The sequence below is a fragment of the Hirundo rustica genome, chromosome 27, assembly GCF_015227805.2.
Source record: "Hirundo rustica isolate bHirRus1 chromosome 27, bHirRus1.pri.v3, whole genome shotgun sequence".
NCBI classification, from domain to species: domain Eukaryota; kingdom Metazoa; phylum Chordata; class Aves; order Passeriformes; family Hirundinidae; genus Hirundo; species Hirundo rustica.
The window spans coordinates 4,404,870-4,423,789 of NC_053476.1; the positions used below are offsets into that span (position 1 = coordinate 4,404,870).

The 18,920-nt window shown below is 44.7% G+C and overlaps 1 protein-coding gene across 1 annotated transcript; it reads left to right on the forward strand.

Annotated features, from left to right (window-relative positions):
• The first annotated feature begins 74 nt into the window (after positions 1-74).
• On the forward strand, positions 75-17,070 carry DCAF7 (DDB1 and CUL4 associated factor 7). The gene is made up of 7 exons (XM_040087187.2): positions 75-525; positions 6,873-7,031; positions 7,350-7,461; positions 8,481-8,599; positions 9,453-9,662; positions 10,236-10,353; positions 10,857-17,070. The coding sequence occupies exons 1-7, from the start codon at positions 388-390 to the stop codon at positions 11,027-11,029; spliced, it is 1,029 nt and encodes a 342-aa protein (XP_039943121.1). The 5' UTR covers positions 75-387; the 3' UTR covers positions 11,030-17,070.
• Positions 17,071-18,920: the final 1,850 nt, after the last annotated feature.

Sequence of the window (18,920 nt, forward strand, 5' to 3'; positions counted from 1 at the left end):
GGCAGCCGGCGCTCTAAGTGACAGTCAAAGCACCCAACCCACGCGCGCCGGGCGGGGTTCCCCGCGTGGCTTCCGTTCCCGTTGTGTGCGAGGCCGAGTCCCAAACGGCCTCAGCGCCGCTGCCGCCGCCGGGGGCCGAGCCGGGGCTTCCCCGTTCTCTGCCGCCGCCCCAGAGGCCGAGCCGAGCTTCCCCCGCCGCCCCCAGAGCCGAGCCGAGCCCTTCCCGCTCCCCGGCACTCAGGGGGCCGTGCCGTGCCGTGCCTGCTCCGCTCCCCGTCCCGGGGGCCGCGCTGAGCCTCCCCCGGGCCCGCTCCGCATCCCCGCTCGCTCCAGCCGGGCCCTTCCAGAGCCTCCCCGGGCCAGGCCCGCGGCCTCCCCGGCCCAGCCATGTCGCTGCACGGGAAGCGGAAGGAGATCTACAAATATGAGGCGCCCTGGACCGTGTACGCCATGAACTGGAGCGTCCGGCCCGACAAGCGGTTCCGCCTGGCGCTGGGGAGCTTCGTAGAGGAGTACAACAACAAGGTGGGCAGCGGTGGGCGCAGGGAGTGGGGCAGAACTGGGCTTGGCCCGCTTCATCCCGGGGTTGAGGTGGGCGGGGGGGGTCCCTGCCCGTCCTGTCCTGGGCTCCCGGAGATGTACAGAGCCGTCAGGTGCCCCCTCCGAGCTCAGGTGCTGGACCAGGTGCAGCCTGGTCTCGTTCTCCGGAGGCGAGGGCAGCCTGCGGGGCTGCGGTGGGAAGAGCCCTGGGTGCTGCTGGTTTTGGGGATATCGTGGCCTCTGAGCTTCGGGAGTAACGATTGTGTTGATTTCAGTCACATAAGCACGGCGTGCTGTGAGTTCTCTGTGGTGTAAAGAGTTGGGGACGAAAGGTGTGAATATGAGATGAGTGGATGCTGCTGCTGTAGAAATTAAACAGGGTCCCCCGGCTTGGGCGTATCTGGCTTTTTGGTCAATACAAAGGAAAGTTCACGGCCAGCACTGAAGTTTGTACAGATGTATGTGTGTAGATATAAAGAAGTTCCATCCCAATCTGAGGAAGAGCTTCTCTCCATTGAGGGTGGCACAGCAGTGGAACAGGCTGGTCAAGTAACTTGTGGATTCTCCCTTTCTGGTGACATTCCCAACCCACCTGGGCATGTTCCTGTGTACCTGCTCCCGGTGATCCTGCCTGGGAAGGGGGATTGGACTGGATCATCTTGAGAGGTCCCTTCCAACCCCAGCAATTCTGTGATGTACAGGGTGTCTGAGACGGTGGTGGAAATGTAATGTTCTCATTCTACTTTCTTGCTGTGGAGGACTTCTGTGTGATAACTTTTTTTGTGAGTATATAAACCACTCTCAGTGATTCCTCAGTACTTTTCCCTGAGAACAAAGGTGTAATGAGGCGTGAGATTGTATCTTCAGTGTTTCCCTGCAAAGTGTAAGTGAAGAATGTCACACTGGTAATAGAGACTGTGTGTTCATCTCTCAGAAGACACGTGGAGTCACTTCTGAGCAGCCTTCAAGGTGCTGCTCTGTAATGAATTACACAGAAACAGAAGAGAGAGATGAGAGGATGGATGAAGTTAGAGAACATCCTGAAATTCCTGTGAAACTGAAGGGTTGCTGGTAGAGCTCAGTTTATTGTATGTAGCTTTGTAGCCTTGTCAAGGTGTTTAATGGAGATTGTGGAAAATCCTTTCAGCAGGTTGGCATTGGGGATAGGGCTCTGTGCAAGGGTGTGGTGACAGGGTGACATCTCTTAGAGTGCTTAGGTGACTGCCCTTGCAGCAGCCCTAGACGTGGGCTTTGCTGAGCCCGCTGTAGTTCAGGCAGTGTGAGCCCTGTGTGAGAGTTGTCTCCTTTTCCTGGAGGGTGTTGTGCTTCCAGGAATGCTGCTGGGGACACGCAGGGCCCAGCTTGAAAACTTCCCATTTGTTTAAAGACCAACTTGGAAACATTTTTGTAGTCTGTACTCTGAGAAGGCAATATAGCAAATCTGCTAACAGTTGTTGTTTAGAGGTGGCACAATTGGTTATTGGCACAATTTATGTTGCCCATACCTCTTTGATTTTGGGGCATTCCCTGGGGTTGCTCTCCGTTGCAGTGGGGTTAAATCTGCTTCTCAGCTCAAGCTTCCAGTGTAAAGCCACTGAGTCAACTCCTCTCTTCTATGCTTTACACTCACAGCTGTTGCAGACAGAAATTGTGTAGGACTATGTAAATTATCACTGTCTGTAAATATTACCCGGGGCTTCTCTTGACCTGTGAGCTCCAGGAATAATGATTTTGTTGATTTCAGTCCATTTAAGCACCACATGCTGTGAGGTCTGTGTGGTGTAAAGAGCTGGAAACTAATTGTGTGAGGAAAAGTCTGGATGCTGCTGCTGCTATAGAAATAAAGATGATGTATGATTAAAAATTAAACCTGTACAATCAATGCAGTGAAACGTAACCTTCATTTGCTGTGTCTCTGATATTTCAGAGTGATTTTTTTTCTATTTTTGTTTTTTTTCTTTGGTGCTTTTTGTAGGAAGACAGTTAGCAGAGAGCTGTCTTGGCTAATTGCAAGTGTTGTTATTGCTCAGAGTATTGATGTTGTCTCCTTTCCTTTGGAGACTAGAATGCTCTTGGGAGTGGTGTTTTATCTGTGCTGTTTTAATGGTGCTTACTATGACTCTCTCAGCTGCACTGAGCCCTTTAGAGGGTGGTGAAACATTCAGGGAATAATTCCATGCTCCAGATTGGAAACTCTTGGACAGGTACTGTAAAACTGTGCTACCTGCACACTAGTTGTAAACTCTTCCAGTTCCTGTCCCTGTATATGGTATAACCAGAGGGAAAAAACAGAAGCTCCCATTTAAATAGTCCATGATATTGTGCAGCAAAGGGCCTGGAGCAGTGGGGTTTGTAGCCTGACTTCTAGAATTAACAGAAATGGAAGACTTTTTTACAGAGCATGTGTGAAGTTTTGTCCCGCATATAATTCGTCCTTCACGGTTGAGATGTTTTATATTGCAGCTTCTGTCATCAAAACACACTTACAGGTACAGTTGGTGCTAATTAAGAGGATAATGAAAAGTGATTTTCATTTTGGCTTTCTCTTTGCACTCAGGATCTTTGCACTCTCCTCTTCAGAGGTTTCTGACAAGGTCCCAATAAAATTTCTGTTCCTGATATTGCAATTGTTTGTTCCAAACAACTGGCTTTCTTCCATAGTAACAAAAATAGTCTGGAACAGTGTAGCTTGCTTAAGGTCCAGCCAGATAAGTGCCTATACCTTTTCCTTATTACTCATTTAGGATTTCTTTAAAAAGACTCAATGCCCAAGTGTTTGTTGCGGAAGTGCTTAGTGGGAGGGAATTAGGGGAAAGAGTGGGAGATTTTTGTCTCGTTTGTTTCTGATTTTCTGTTTCTGTAGAAATTCCCAGCGTTTGAAGTACTGCAGGTTACATGAACTGTCTGGTTACACCTCTCTTTTGTGGGGAGCTCAAACCTCTTGGCTGCCAAACCCTAATTTAGTGTGATCCCCAGTTCCCACACCCCTCTAACCCTGTTAGGATCACATTAATGGGCTCTGTGGCACAGACTGAAGCTGCTCACCGAGACCTGTTGGAACCCCAGCGAGTTCTGTTTCGGCTTGTACACCCTCACTGATCAAATCACTGCTACACAAGGGCAGGTGCCTTGCTCTGGTTGGAAAAATTAAATAATGTGAGGTGGTGTTTCCTAAACTTCTTGGACTGGGAAACTGCAGTCAGCCATTGTCATCCCTCATCAGTGTCATGGTGGGAGGGAACAGTGTTCCCAGGTCTGACTATTTAAAATGCTCGTGGCTGTGGCTTCATGGATCAGGAGCAATCTGTGGAAAACACCAGGAAAGGCTGAGTTTTGGGATCTATCTGCAAGACAAAACTGGAATCCAGTGTAGGAGATAGTAGAGGTTGTGCTGTACACAGCTCGCTCCCATCACTGGGGCAAACACACAGGTTCTGACCAGATTCCCAGATTCTGATCTGCTTCCCAGATTTCCACCTCCTCCCAAGCCTCACTCAGAGAGTGTTCCGGGCAGTTCTTCTGCCAGAAGGTCATTTGTTCTGTAAGATCTAGCACTGCAAAGAAAAATTGATTGGATGCTGGAGATTAATTGGTGCAGTGACATCTTTCTGATTGTACATGACCCTAAAATAATTGTGAAGTGTCATTTTGGGTAGTTAGTAATTAGATTAAAGGGCTGCCATTTTTGGGATTTTCAAACTGCTGTGAATTTACTTCACTGTTCCTCCAACCATATAAGAAAAAGAAACTGTTACCAAATTCTGCAATCTTTTAGTTCTGCCTGATTCTATTGGATCAAGTTGGAGTTGGGATTTTTTTAGAAGGAATGCTGATTAAATGCACTTCTTTACCAACATGCACTGTTGCAATTATGCTTTATGTTGATAAGTGCTTGGATTATAATATGCTAAAATTAGATGTGGCTTTTCCTATCTTGAAGTGTTGGAGAAACAAACAAACATTTAGCATTCCTAGCTACTGTCATGGCATAATCACAAAACTAGTTGAGACTAAGCACGCTGATCCTCATTCTCTCACTGGAAGGACTTGGAGGGAGATGGAGAATGGTTCAAATTGTATCCAGACTGACAGGGACTTTCCCGTAGGCATTACCTCAGTCTTTTCTGGGCTGGACCTCATGCACTCCTTCGTGGAGCAGCATTCTTGCCTCACTTGGAGAAGGGAGAGACAGGGCTCTGATGTAATCAGCATCCTAGAAATAATTCCCTGTTCCACCGCCTTGTGTCCAGCCTGCACAGGAGGATGAGTAGAGGAGTTCTGTGTGTGCTCGAGCCCGAAGAGAAGAGTAACAGCTGTGAATATGCAGAGCTTGGGAAGAGCAGAGCTTCTCAAGCATTGCTCCTGCTCCATCTCCTGGAGCAGAGCAGAGCCTCCTCCTCGGAGGTAGCACCAGTGCTCCGGCTCCGAGGGCTCTGCAGACACCTGAGATGCAGCTGGTGATGATAACACAGCTTCTGTTCTGACCCAGCCTGCACCTAAACATATCAAAGATCAGAGCCACTGAACTGCTAAATTGCTTCATTTTAAGGTCTGAGGAGGGGTTAGATGTGGATATGCGGTGCAGGAGTATTTACATTAACACCAGTGAAAGGGGATCCTTTGCTGTTTGAGATTTGCTTCTGGTGATGAGGTTGTTGATTGCTTTGTGTAAGATTAATACCCTCATGCTGAGTGAAAAAAACAGCATAAGCAAAGGAGAAATGATTAGAGGTCATTTGTCTTCTGATCCTAACCTTGCCACGAGATTTTCTGTCACCAAGGACAATTTGCTTCCTTTGTAAAATCTGCTTAGTATTTCTGATCCCTAAAGGAGTTAGAAAGCTATTTGTCAATCACTTCAGAGGTCTGGGAGATTTTTGACTGATTTATACTAGAGTGTGAAGGATAATAAGGAGTGGTTGTAATAAAGAGAGGGCAAGACAGGCTGTATTTCAGTTTTTGGAAGAATACTTGGCTGCATCTTTTACTGTTTGTTATGGGATGGAAAGGATGGAGCTTCTCATTGTGGGGGAGGGAAAGGTTTGCATTTAAGAGAATCTCTAAATGAGCTCATACAACTGCAAATTAATTAGATTTTAAGATCCACGGAAGCATTTGTTGGCTTTCTGTTATGGGGGAAAAGTATGATGGATTTCCCATCTAGTTGAATTGTGCAGTTCATTAGACAAATTGCTTATCCCAGGTTAAGCATAAATTCAGGATTTTTTCAGATAAACATCCTAGAAAAAGTCCAATAAGCTACTATTCCCAGGAGGAAGCTGCTGTGTGGAAAGTACTAGGAAGTTCCTACTGTGAGCAGCTTACAATCTGAATTGCAGTGAGCCATCCCTGTAATGTTTGTGTTTGAGCAGCGTTTCACCCAGTGGGACTTTCATCCTGTTTGGGTCCTGTAGTCACTGCAGGTTAAACAAGTCCTCCCAGCACCTTTTGTTCCCTGCACACTTTCTGACATGTCAATATTTTTCTAATAACATCATGTCTGGGACTTCAAGCATTACTTCAGGTGTTGTCATGACCAGGCTGTGTGGAGATAGTTTCTTATTTGCTGTTTTGCATCATTCTCACAATGGGGTAAAGTTTAGCCCTTCTCCCTTACACACCACTGTGCAAAAATTCTGATTTGGAACTCAGTTACCTCGAATCTTTCAGCAGACCTGCTTTCTTGGTCCGTTCACACAAAACATTTGAATAATTTTGTAACCATTTTAGCTCCCCTATTTTTTTTTTTTTTTTAAAGTTTGAATTCTGTTTTACTTCCTTCCTCTCGGTTGTGATTAATTTATGAGTTTTTCATGGCACTTGTGACAGAACACTTTGGGTCATGTGGTGCTGAAAAAGCTTGCCAGCTACCTGACATGATCCATCACAGTCTGCAAGGTTATGGCCAAAAATTCCATAATATGTGCTTTAATTGTGCAGACTGCAGCGTGTTTTGCTCTCTGAAGATGACATTGTCAGCATCGGTTCGGTTAAGGATGAATTACAATAATGTTTGTGCAGTTAAAGTCTGTGATTTATACTGGGCTTTGCAATGTGGAAAAGAGAAGGGTGGTCTTTAATCCTTTAGGGATTGGATTTCAGTTCATTTGGGATCATCTCTTCAAATCAAAGCGCTGTGGTGATTATGGATACTTCTCTTTACTTATATGCCCCGGCAGCACTTTAATGATTTCTCATTCCGTTGACGTGATGATCCTTTTGCGTTGTCCTTGAGGTGACAGAAAATGTCCTGAAATGCACTCAGCCTCAATGCTGCCATTAGAAATCAGTATTTTGATGAAATGCTTTCTTTTAAATATGGTTTCTCACAGGTGCAGCTTGTTGGTTTGGATGAAGAGAGCTCAGAATTCATTTGTAGGAACACCTTTGATCACCCCTACCCCACCACAAAGCTGATGTGGATCCCAGACACCAAGGGAGTTTACCCAGACCTGTTGGCCACCAGTGGTGACTACCTGCGAGTGTGGAGAGTGAGTAAATCCTCCCACAGGAGGAAAAGATGGACCATGACATGAATTGTGTTCTCTGCTGATCTCTCTCTCACTCGAGACGAGATTTTCTTCACTGCAATAACGTGACTGTACGAAGACTGTAAGAGATGCGGAATTATCGTGGCAATTGCTGTTTTAATCAGGTTGTTGAAAATGGAGGTGGTGGCTGTGTTTCCCAGGGCTTTAGGATGTAAAGCTGAGAGGGAGGGAACCTGGGATTAACTCCTGATGTTTTGTGCCAGTGGAAGAGGTCAGCTGATGTTGCTTTTTAAGTCAGATGTTTCATTTTCTCTAAAGGTGGGTGAAACCGAGACCCGGCTGGAGTGTTTGCTGAACAACAACAAGAACTCGGATTTCTGTGCTCCACTGACATCATTTGACTGGAATGAAGTGGATCCTTACCTGTTAGGTGAGACTGACAAAATGTTTTGGCACACTTTTGAATTTATTCTGATGAAGTCTGGGCTGTAACTGCTGCTGTGTCACTGCACGTCCACTGCTAATCTGATAATTAACCCTTGAAACTGCTGTTGTTTTACAGTAAAAAACAAAAACAATTATCTCATGGAGAGTTTGGGATTTTTTTAATTGAAAGGTGCCCTGTCCAGTGCAGAATGGGTCACTCAGGTTGGACGAGGGATATTTGGGGATTGGGACTCTTGGCCCTCAGGGCTGGTAAGCTGTTGTTGCAGCACTGAGTAAGGATGTGCCTCACCTCTGTGACTTATTCAGGAGTGTTCTGGAGTGAATATAAAACTCTGCAATGGGCTGTTTGTTTTTTGAAGCCATTTCAGCAGCAGGAGGAGAGTCAAGAGTCCTTAATTCAGTTGGAGGAGGGGGCTGAACACTTAAGGTTTAGTTATAGCCTGCTGGACAAATTGTGAATCCAGGATAACTGATGCAGAGGTTTGTTTGCCAGAAGAGAACAGCCATTTATGTCATCGGGATTTACCCAGAGATTAACAGTGATAATATGTCATAGTAATTATTTACTCCATGATTTATTTTTTGTTACATGTCTCATCTCTTAAGAGCTTTACTGCTAACCCCACCTTCAACCCCCAGCAGCAATCAATTAATAATAACATGCCATCAAAACACGGATTGAATTTGGGGTTTGGCATGCACAGGAGACAGAGAGGATGGGAAAGTTGATCTCGGAGTTGCATCAGGCTCCTGAATAGATTGAAGCAGACATGAGCTATTTACACTTTATTCCTGTGTGGAAGGCTATTTCTGCAGCTAAAAGGTTTGGGTCATTTAAATGCATGGAAGGCTGCTGGCTGTTTGACATTCTTGATTTTAGTTCAATGCTGTTCTCACGGCTGTTTTGATCTGTAGATGTTGGGGGATGTTGCATTAACCCAGGAAGTGATTAAATCATTTGTGACAATAATAATTTTGCTAACAGAAGCGGTTTTGTTTCAGGTACCTCTAGTATCGACACAACCTGCACTATTTGGGGTCTGGAGACAGGGCAGGTTCTGGGAAGAGTGAATTTGGTGTCTGGCCACGTGAAGACCCAGCTCATCGCACATGACAAAGAGGTGACGGGGGGGGGGGTTTTGATTCTTTGTTGCATCTTTTTAAAGCAGTAGAAAAGGAGCAGAGCTTGTCCATTTTCCTCCTTTTTTTTTCCTTGAACAATTTAAGGATTCAAAAAGATCATTTATGTAGGTTTGTATACAGTTTTTCTGAGACTGTGTACAGTTTTGAGTACCTAAATACTGTTTGCTATCAAAACAATTCTTTTTACTCATCACAGACTCTCGACTTAAGAACGTGCTTGTTTTAACAGATTGTGCTCCAGAATTTTGTACAAAAATGAGGTAAAACATCAAATTAGACTTGAAATCAACTTCATCTCAGAGGCATCAAACAGCTTGCAAAATTCTTTCATTTTAACATTTTTTACTTGTCGATAAGTAATGTAAAAGAAAAGAAAGTCTGGGAAATTGATACCTTTTACTTTCAGTGGCACAATAATTACACAAACACGCATTTCCTCCTTTTGGCAAGTGTAATAACCGAGCAGTTGTGGAGAACACAAAGCATTTTAGAGGCTGTGTGACACGCAGTGCTCTGTCCCTCCCAGTCTGTTGCTATATCATGTGAGCTTCTGTGAGATGTTTACAGCTCTGACTGAATTTTCCCACAGTTTCCTGATGTAAACATCTTGTTTTTTCCACATTCCTTTCTGATGATAGTCAACTGATTGACTTCCAGCCTGGCCAGTGGGACGGAGAGGTTCAGATTGTTCTCCAATCCCCCGGTCATTCTTCGAAACCTATAAAAGCGAGGTCTTTATAAACAAAATAAAACCCCTTTCCTTCTTCAACCTTTCAATTTGTGGAGTCGAATGAGTGAGTATTTCCCCGTGTCCGCCTGTGCTCTGGGCAGGTGTACGACATCGCCTTCAGCCGCGCCGGCGGCGGCAGGGACATGTTCGCCTCGGTGGGCGCCGACGGCTCGGTGAGGATGTTCGACCTGCGTCACCTGGAGCACAGCACCATCATCTACGAGGACCCCCAGCACCACCCGCTGCTGCGGCTGTGCTGGAACAAGCAGGACCCCAATTATCTCGCCACCATGGCCATGGACGGCATGGAGGTAAAAGCAGCAGCTCCTCTCTCTCCTAGTTGTGACTTTTCCAGGGGAAGTGGCTTGATGGTAGTTCATACCCCAGGGATTTAAGGGAAAAGGGGCAGTGTCAGTGTTCAAAGTATGATTGAGGACCAGTTCTTAGTGCAGTAGGGAGTTAAAGGAGTGACTTTGGCGTTATAAACTTGAGCTTTACGGCTTGTATATATTTCAGCTGATTTTTTTAAGAGGAGCCTGTGAGCAGCTGAGCAATAATTTCCATGTAAAATCTGAACTGCAAGGTGTTTTAGTCGCCTTGTTCTTTCCCAGGCTGGTTTTAGTTTGTTACCAAGGCTGCTTCAGGGAAGCACAATTTGTTTGCCGCTGTGGTCTAACTCACAAGCCCCCTGTGAGATCTGATTTCTTTTGAGACACGACACACTGACCAACTGGAAGCTGTTCTTTAGGAACAGAGCTTGCTTTCCAACCGCATCCTTTAGGAGAGAGCCCTGTTTATAGCCTTACCTCAAAACATTCCGTATTTTGAATAAATTAATTTTTCAAAACGCAATTTATCAATGGAGCTGGTTTTTGTTCCTGAAGGTTGTGATTCTGGATGTCAGAGTTCCCTGCACCCCCGTTGCCAGGTTAAACAACCACAGAGCTTGTGTAAATGGAATTGCCTGGGCACCTCACTCTTCCTGCCACATCTGTACAGCAGGTAAGTGTGACCTGCAGGGGAATCTTGGAGTCTTTCACTGCTTTTGCAAAATCCTCTTCATCCTAAAGTTTGTGCAGTTCTCTGCCTGCCTTTTGCTAAAGAATATTGCAATTTAGAAGCCCTTTAATATTGACTTTCCTAAAATGTTATGGAAATAGACACCTACTAGGGTTAATTGTGTGGAAGTGGTGAGCCCAGTACCCAAGCTGTGCATCGGCTCTGGCTAAGCTCCTGTTATTTTAATGCTCCTTAGCTTTTTTGCAGTCCAGTTCTTAAATGTTTTCTGCTGTCACAAGTTCCACTGGTCATTTGTTTATCAGCTCTGTCTTGGACAATGTAGAAGTTCATTTTCTTGGAGCATAATTGTGTTGTATCTGGTTTGAATACGGATCAGGACTGGAGCAGCCATATCTTACCTGGCTCCTTGGCTGTAGGCCTGTAGCAGGCACATATGGAGATACTGTTTCACTCTGACTGAACTCACATTTCTTGTCTGTGTGCAGCTGATGATCACCAGGCTCTCATCTGGGACATCCAGCAGATGCCTCGTGCCATTGAGGACCCCATCCTGGCCTACACAGCTGAGGGAGAGATCAACAATGTACAGTGGGCATCCACCCAGCCAGACTGGATAGCCATCTGCTACAACAACTGCCTGGAGATCCTCAGAGTCTAACTGTGCTGAGGCAGGGCTGTGTCATTCCCCCTCCCCTCTCAAGTAAGAACACCACCAGTCAAGTGGCCAGTATCTGTTGTTGCTTTGCATCTACTGTTACAAGAAACTGTTAGAAGAATCGATGGCAGGAGTCTCCTGTCTCTCAAGACTCTAAAATGCAGAGACATGCTGAGCCTCTTGGACCTTCTGGGTTCTGGTTTTCTTGTGAAATCCTTTTTTCCCTCAGTAAAAGTTCTGTATATTTGTTTGTTGACTGTATTAATAAGCTTGCAGGCTTTTAAGTTGCTGCATATGTCCATGTGTTTGTCAGCCAGCTCTGAGGCAGCACATCCACCAGTTTAACAGATGCAGGTGCAAAGAACAAGGTGGGGGGGAAAAGACAATGATGTTAACGGCCACCTTGGCAGGAATCTTTTATCATTCCTGTTGTTGCTGCCTCCAAACTGTTTAAACCTTTGTATGTTTTTTATATATTGGGCTAACTTTCTATTGAGTAAGGTTTTTTCCTCCCTAATTCTTACTTTTGATATGTGATCCACTTCCATATGCCCAAAGCAGGTTTGTTCATGGATACAAACCACAGTAACCCTGCAGGCTCCCTGGCAGTGAAGGCCTGCCACAATTAACTGTTGCCTTGGCTCCCTGTATCTGGTGACCTGGGCAGAATTTTCTGGTGCTGTGAGGTACTACAAGTACGAGTACTTGTTGCACAATTTCTTTACGCTTTTCTGATGCTCGAGGCAGTTGTTGCTATGGTGGGGTCTCATTTTTAAATTCTAACTGAGCTTGTGTGTGTCCTGCAGTCGTGTTAGCAAACAGAGCGGTGGTAGGTCGAGAAAGGAGATGCCGTGCATGATGTGAGCTCCCAGGAGGTAAGCAGCTCCTGAAAACATGTATTTGTAATGGACTTGGGATTGACACTTCCAATCAAATGGTTTCCCCTCGGAAGACTTACCTTACCTAAATCAGAATAAAATGGTTTCACACTTTGGAGCTTGCTTGATTGGCAAATAATACGAGCAGGATTTTGTGGTTAGGCTCTACGTCAGAGATTGTGTTTGGCCTGTGTTCCTGGGAGGTCAGACAATCTTTTTGTGAAGTGTATTTGCTTTGTCCTGCCGAGTCTTGCTGAACGAACAAGACAAGTCAGAAAAGCTGGACTGCTATCCAAAAGAAAGCTGGTTTTTTTTGAAAGAAATTCCTCCTTAATGTGATGCACAAAGGTGGATTTAGAAGGAAAGAAACTGTGCCGTTGAGGTCAGGGTTTGGCATTTGTCATCCTCCTGATTTTGGGGGGCCTCTGTTTGGAGTAGTGGATCACTCTATGATAATACTGTTCAATGAAAGCTGAGTGGATTAGGCAAGATAAAAATCTTTGTTGAAGTCTTACTGTAACACAGGTGCTGTGCTGAAGGCTGTGCAGTGCTCTGTGATGAAGACATGACAGCCAGAAGCTGGTCTGGAAGGGCGTGCAGCCCAGTTCCCATGTGAACGTCAAACCATCCGAATTCTTTCCAGCTAATGAGTATTCACCTGCAGCTGGAGGTAGATTATAAATAGAACACTGTCAAACTTGTATCTTGTCAGCTTATGCAGGAAAGGCAAGTTGGGAAAGCAATTGCTGTGGAAGAGTGAAGCTGACACTGAGAACGCTGTCAAATACAGAGCAGAATCTGCAAAGTTTTGTCATTTTGGACGTAGAAGAAATACTCTTCTGCAGGCTGCTTCTCACCGTGGAGCTCAGAAAAGCATTGCCTCAGGAATTTGATAGGAATTCATTAGGGACAGCTGTATTCCATCACTCCTTTTGATAGCAGAGAACCGAGAGACTAACGCTGCTCAGGCTGATGTTTTGTCACTGACACTCTGCGTTCAGTTGTGGGATTTCTGACAAAGCTTGATTTGACTTGAAGGTCAATTTTTTCATATTAGCAGCAGTACTGAGAGTAGTGTGTGTTCCACAGACAGGCTTTAGCTAGTTGTCAGAGCAGTGTTAGCCAAACAATTAGTTATCAAATTTTACAACAGCACTTTGTCTGAAACTGGAAAAAGCTTAGGTAGAATGAAGTGAAAATTGGGGTTTTCTTAGCAGGAGCAGCTAATGGCATTCACAGCTTTAGGAGTCACCTGAAATCCATTCACAGGCTTGTCATGCTCTGTTTAATTACAACTGGCAGGCAAAACGTGCTGTTACTAAGAGGGAACTACCTGCAATCTGTGTCCCCTTTTTGCTTCCGAGTTAATTCCTGTACAGATGGCGTGAGTCAAAGATGAATGCTAGGATGATGAGAAGAGAGCTTGTATAAAGGGACCCATAGTCTGAATAGCCAGGTAGATTCTGATTCTGTTGGAAGGTAATCCTCTTAGGGGCCTGAAGAGGATCCAGTGTCAGTTCTTCATCTCTGAAACTGCTTCAAATCTATTTGTGGAATTGTGTACTTACTCCAAATGCATCAAAGGCAAGTGAAGGAATCTTGGAGGCTCCAGTGGGTTCTAAATAAAGCCTATATCCTGTTTTTTTAGCCAGTTGGGATACCTTCTGGATCTACAGCATATTGCTTTGGGCATAATCCATTGTCGTTCTTCACATGAAATTACATTTTAAATCACCAGAGACTGTTTTGGCACAGGGAAATGATACTTAAAATAACTTCAAAGATGTCACTTGAAAGGTTAATGAGTAAAAAGACATGAAAATCCTCATGGGTGAGATGTTCTCTAGTGCAAATGGCACTTCCATGTAGACAAGGAAGGGAAAGACTTGGTGCCCTTTTGCCAGAAGCTGCTGCCCCAGTGACAGGGTAGAGAATGCTCTGCTTGGTGGGCCAGGTTCATCTGCAAGATAAAACAAACCCTGACACTTGTCACTGGAGCCTGTGAATTGAAATAGTTTATCACATTCCTCCTGCTTGACATTCAATTTTGTGAGGTGTAAAGCCCCCATAAGTGTTATTTTTCCCCCAAAGTTCATGAAAAGAAATACTTTGATATTCAGTTTCTGCCATTTGGTGCTTACAGCACAAGCAGAGGATGCAGAAAAACTGCTTGCAAACACCTTGTGGTTTTTTTGAGTAGAAAATAACATTAGGGAAGAGCGAGCACGGGTGAGGTGAGCAAAGCAGAAAAGCATGAGCTGTTGTTGGTACAGGCCAGCCTGATTCTGGGACAGAAATACTGAGTGAGTTCTGTGTCACTGCTCCATTGATTAATCCAAGAGACTAAACTTGGTTTTCTGTTCCATTTAAACCAAGCTTTCCACGGATTCCTACTATTGTGTGGGCAACCTGCTGACTCTCAGCCAGGAGATGTTGACAGTGTAAAACTTGTTAGTGGGGTGAGAACCTGCACTTAACAAGTTGAATGTCGAATTAGCGTGTGTAGTGCCAACTCTGAGAATTGTCTAAATGAGGGGGGCTATGGTAGCTAGCATCTATGGGTACTTGTGTGTGCAGGGATTGAAAAGGCAAGGATTTGAGTGCTTTGACAATCTAGTTAGAAAGAAAACACAGTGGTTTCAAATAATACCAAAGGAGACTGCTAAAACCAGGTTGTTTCTTATGGAACCTTGAAATGTGTTTAACAGGGGGAGGCATTGCCTCTCGTGAGTCAAAGTTAATGATCCTTTCAAAACTTAGTGGTAATTACTCTGCTGAATGTTCTGGATAATAGTGAAAAGCTCTGGTTTTGCCTCGTGGTGCAATGAGAAGCTGCCTCAGTCTCAAGTGTAGATCCCAGCCTGCCAGAGACCAGGGGAGGAGTCTGATGTACGGAATTCACTGATGTTCTCGTGCTTGTCAGTGGAAATGAGCTGAGCGTGTCAGCTTTGTTCTCTTGCAGATGGCACTTTAACAAGTATATTTTTGGTAAGATTAGGACCAGAGTCATCTTTTCCTCAGCCCTCATAGGGTAGGAGTTTGTCCGTGTTGTGTAGAAAATGTTAAATAGCGACCGTCACCAAAATCCTAAGCTGGGGACGTAATGGACCCTGACTTGTTTTTACTGAAAGCCAAAAATCCGAGCACTTGACGAGGCTGTAAATGTTAAACTGAAGCTTCATGTTCCGAAACTGTCCTGTAAGGCCAGCCCAAGGGATGCTGCGTGTTCCCCAGAAAGTCCTTTTTGTTTAGGAGCTCAGTGTCGTTTGGGAATCCTGTTCTTTACCATGGAAACGCGATGCTGGCAGTGCCGGGTTGGTTGTGCCTGGATTCTTTGCATAACTTGAATTTTGTGAGAGAAAAAACTGTAAATTCACTCAGGCTGCAGCGTTGAACTGGCCAGCTTGTTAGTGGTGTTTTAACTCTTTCCAGGCACCACTTGTTAGTGGTGTTTTATCTCTTTCCAGACACCACTTGTTAGTGGAATTTTTAACTCTTTCCAGAAGGAAAGGGCAGCAGCACAGGCAAGCTCTGAGCTCAGCAGGCTGCACAGTTTCAGTCCCATCCAAGCACTGAAGGGTTGAATTTTCCCACTGCTCGTAGCAGAGTGGTTCCACCACCCCAAATGCACGCTGTTATCCTGTCAGGTCACACAGATTCTCTCGAACACGTGTTTCCTGCTTTCTGCTCTCAGATGAATATTCCAGAGCGAGCCACATTACTGTGCTGTGGGCATGGAAACCATCAACTCTGTCCCGATTTCTCTTGGTCTTTGCAGAGAATCCAGGGAATTAATTGTATGTGGCACTTAAAAGAGCACTTTGTGATGCAGCTGTACTTCCCCTGCTCACCCAGGAAGAGTCAGAAATGTTTCATTCTCGAGGCTATTGAGGAGAGTTTAGGGATGACCCTGACTCAGTTTTCTGGAAGAGATCTCCAGGACTTCCAATCAGCACCTTTCACCAGCAGTAGAAAGAACAGTAATTAAAAATGCAGCTAAATACCAGTCACTGGAGGCTCACCTGGTGATTCAGGGCAGACACCTGATGCAAAGGCACTTGTGAGAGTCGCTGCTGCCTGTTTCAGGTGACAAATGTGTCTGCCAAGGACCTCAGTGGCCTTTTTGTGCAGCCTCTGATACTCAGCGTCGAGCAAGAATTTCCACAGTCATAAAAAATAATTAAAATTATCTCAGTGGCTTCCAGCAAATTTGTTTCTTTTCAGGAAACCTAACGAAGTTAAGGGAAAAAAAAAAACAAAACTATTTCCTGACAAAATATTGTGGCCATGTGCAACTGTAAAATAGCTCCCATCCCTTGGAGTTTGCTTTCCGTGTGCAACTCCAGCCCCCTCTCAGTGCTGAGGGAGATTCCGTGGGATCTTAGCAAGGCAAGAACCAGAGCAGGACTGAGTTCCAGTGCAGCTGGAAAAAGGTATGTTGCCTTTTTTTTTTTTTTTTTTTTTTTTTGACAAATTGGGAAATAAGAATGACGAAATCTACTATTTAAAAAGAACCTTTTTCTGACCCTCGGGTTGCTAGCGGTGTAAAATGTAATTTAAACCCGTTGCGCCAAAGCATTTTTGTTACCAGTAGCCGAGTAGGAGATGCTACTTTTAGGTGTTTTTCCCTTCCTGCTCTCCCCATTCACAGTCCCCTTGTGGTAATTTTCCTGAAGGTGTAATCTTTGTAGCATGATTGTACAAACATCCATATGAGATTTCCCCACTTCTTGTTCTCAACTAGAGTATGTTAAAAGCAATAGGAGTTTGACTTCTGTCCTTTCCTCCACCTGCAACTTCGCTACTCTCCTGTCCTAGAGGAATCCCAGTATCCTGCTGTTCAACAGACGTGTATCGTTGACATGGATAACTGCAGTGTCCCTATATTCCTTTATTTTTATGGAGAAAATACAAAAGGGTTTGTTACAATGGATTTTAACACCTGAGTCACGGAACCGTATTGTTGAAACTCTGTAAATTTTAAGGCAATTTTCTGAACTCGCTTGAAAAGTGGAATGTCGCATCCTTTTATGCTGTTTTCCTGCTTCCTATGTAGTTTTATTCGGATTTTTTAACCTTCTTTCTAAGTTTCGGCCTCCTGTGTATTAGGTACGGTATTTTCTGCCTTTCATACTTTGTAATAAAAACGGAACATTTGTAGATTGACTGCAGTTCACTGTGTGATGAGTGAAAACCTGGGGGGGAGAGCAGGGAGCTACGAACGGACTTCATCTCTTCCGTGTGGAGTTTGTTGCTGTGAGACAAGGCTGATTCCTTTGCCTCGTCTCTGCAAAGCTGGTGAAGTCTATTGATCCCTCATCTTACAAAATACCCAAACAAACTTGATAATTCCAGCTGTTCTCTGGTTGCAAGTTTCCCCAAATAATTACGTTATTAGGAACCCAGTCAGGACAGAACTCCGACAGAATGGTAAATGCAGCTGTACATTAAATATTTGCTTTAAAAAAAAAAATCTGCTGTGGGGTCCCTGTATCCCAGTGTTGTTTCTGCTCTTGTTTTCCAACGCTTTCCTTAGTCTCTGCACAACAAATGGGAATTTATCTGCTGCGTGGTTTTGTTTTTAAGACGAGGGGAAGAGGGATTATTTTAGAATTCGAATAATTAGTCTCTGAGGGGTTTTGAATACAAAGTGAAAACAAAGCCGTTGGGCACTTGTGTAGCTTTAAGTCTCTCCTGGGCAGGGTCACCTCTCTTAAAGGGTGTTTTTTCCACACACTCAGTCACTGCTGTCATGTCTGGAATTGGGACCAAGAGGGGAATAGGGTGGCAGAGCTTGGAAACTTTGTACCTTAGGCCTTGGCAATCAGCGCTGATGACTTCCTTAAGTATTTAGATTATTCAATCTAGTTCAGCTAAACAGCTGCATTTCTTTCTAATTCTTTGTGTACTGGCTTTGAAATAAAAGCTTATTAAGCTCCATGACCACAGTGGAAAGAGTCGCCTGCAAAGATGCTGCAGTGGTTTTTAAGCTATATAAGGACTTTGTGTTAGTAACCCCTGCTCAGAAAAATACACTTTTTTTCCTAAGAATTGTTTGTCTTTTACCCTAGAAATGTATTTGCATCCTCCTAGGTTTTTTTTTTCCCCCCTGGATCTGTGCTTTGGAATACTCCAGAGGAACTTTCTCAGCTCCCACCACGGTGGAAGGAGGCAGCTTGTGCAAAATTTGAGCAGTGCAAAAAGAGGTGGACTGGAAAACGGGGGAAGCAGATTGCCTGTCAGTGCCTGTCAGGGTGGCAAAACAACTGCCATAAAATGATGTAGAGCAACGGAGGTGGAAAAAAAGGTGAGAGGGGTCCTGCCTTTGTGTAAATATTATGGAACAGCCAACATCTGGCACAGCTGTCTTGCTCTGTGACTGTGGGAAAGTCTGTGCACTGGCACCAGAAAAGCACATAATTAATCAGCAATCAATAAATGGCTCAAAAATACTTGAAAGAAAACCTCAGTGGTAACACGATGCTCAGCAATAGCTGTAGAGAAAAAAAGTGAGATTATTCTGGGGCCTGTGACTGGGAGAAGATTTTGATTTTGAGCTTTTTCATTCGTGATCTTTTAGAAACAGTCCAGCCCCTCAGCTCAGAGGAAGCAATGATCTAAAAGCATGTAATATTTTTAACGTTCTCCTTCCCCTGCCTTCAATAGTTTTGCCATTCCAAAGGCAGAACAGCTTCTGGTTTTTAACTAGTTTCAGAGCCCCCTCTGCTGGAACGCTGCTGGCAGCCAGTAGAGGACAGGTGCAGGGGCACACCTGCTCCTCCTGGCTGTTTCAGCTGTGTTTTCCAGGAGATTCTTCTCTTCTGCTGGGGAAGAGACACATCCAGGCCCGTATTTATCCTGCCGTGCTGTCCCAGAGTTGGATAACGATGATAGTGCTGCATTCACTTTGTTTTCCAAGCCGAGAACGCCACAAGGAAATTTTAGGAGAGACAGGACTGCCTGGAATTGGTGAGATCACTCTTACATCTGCAGAAGACAGTGCAGAAAGCCTTTCA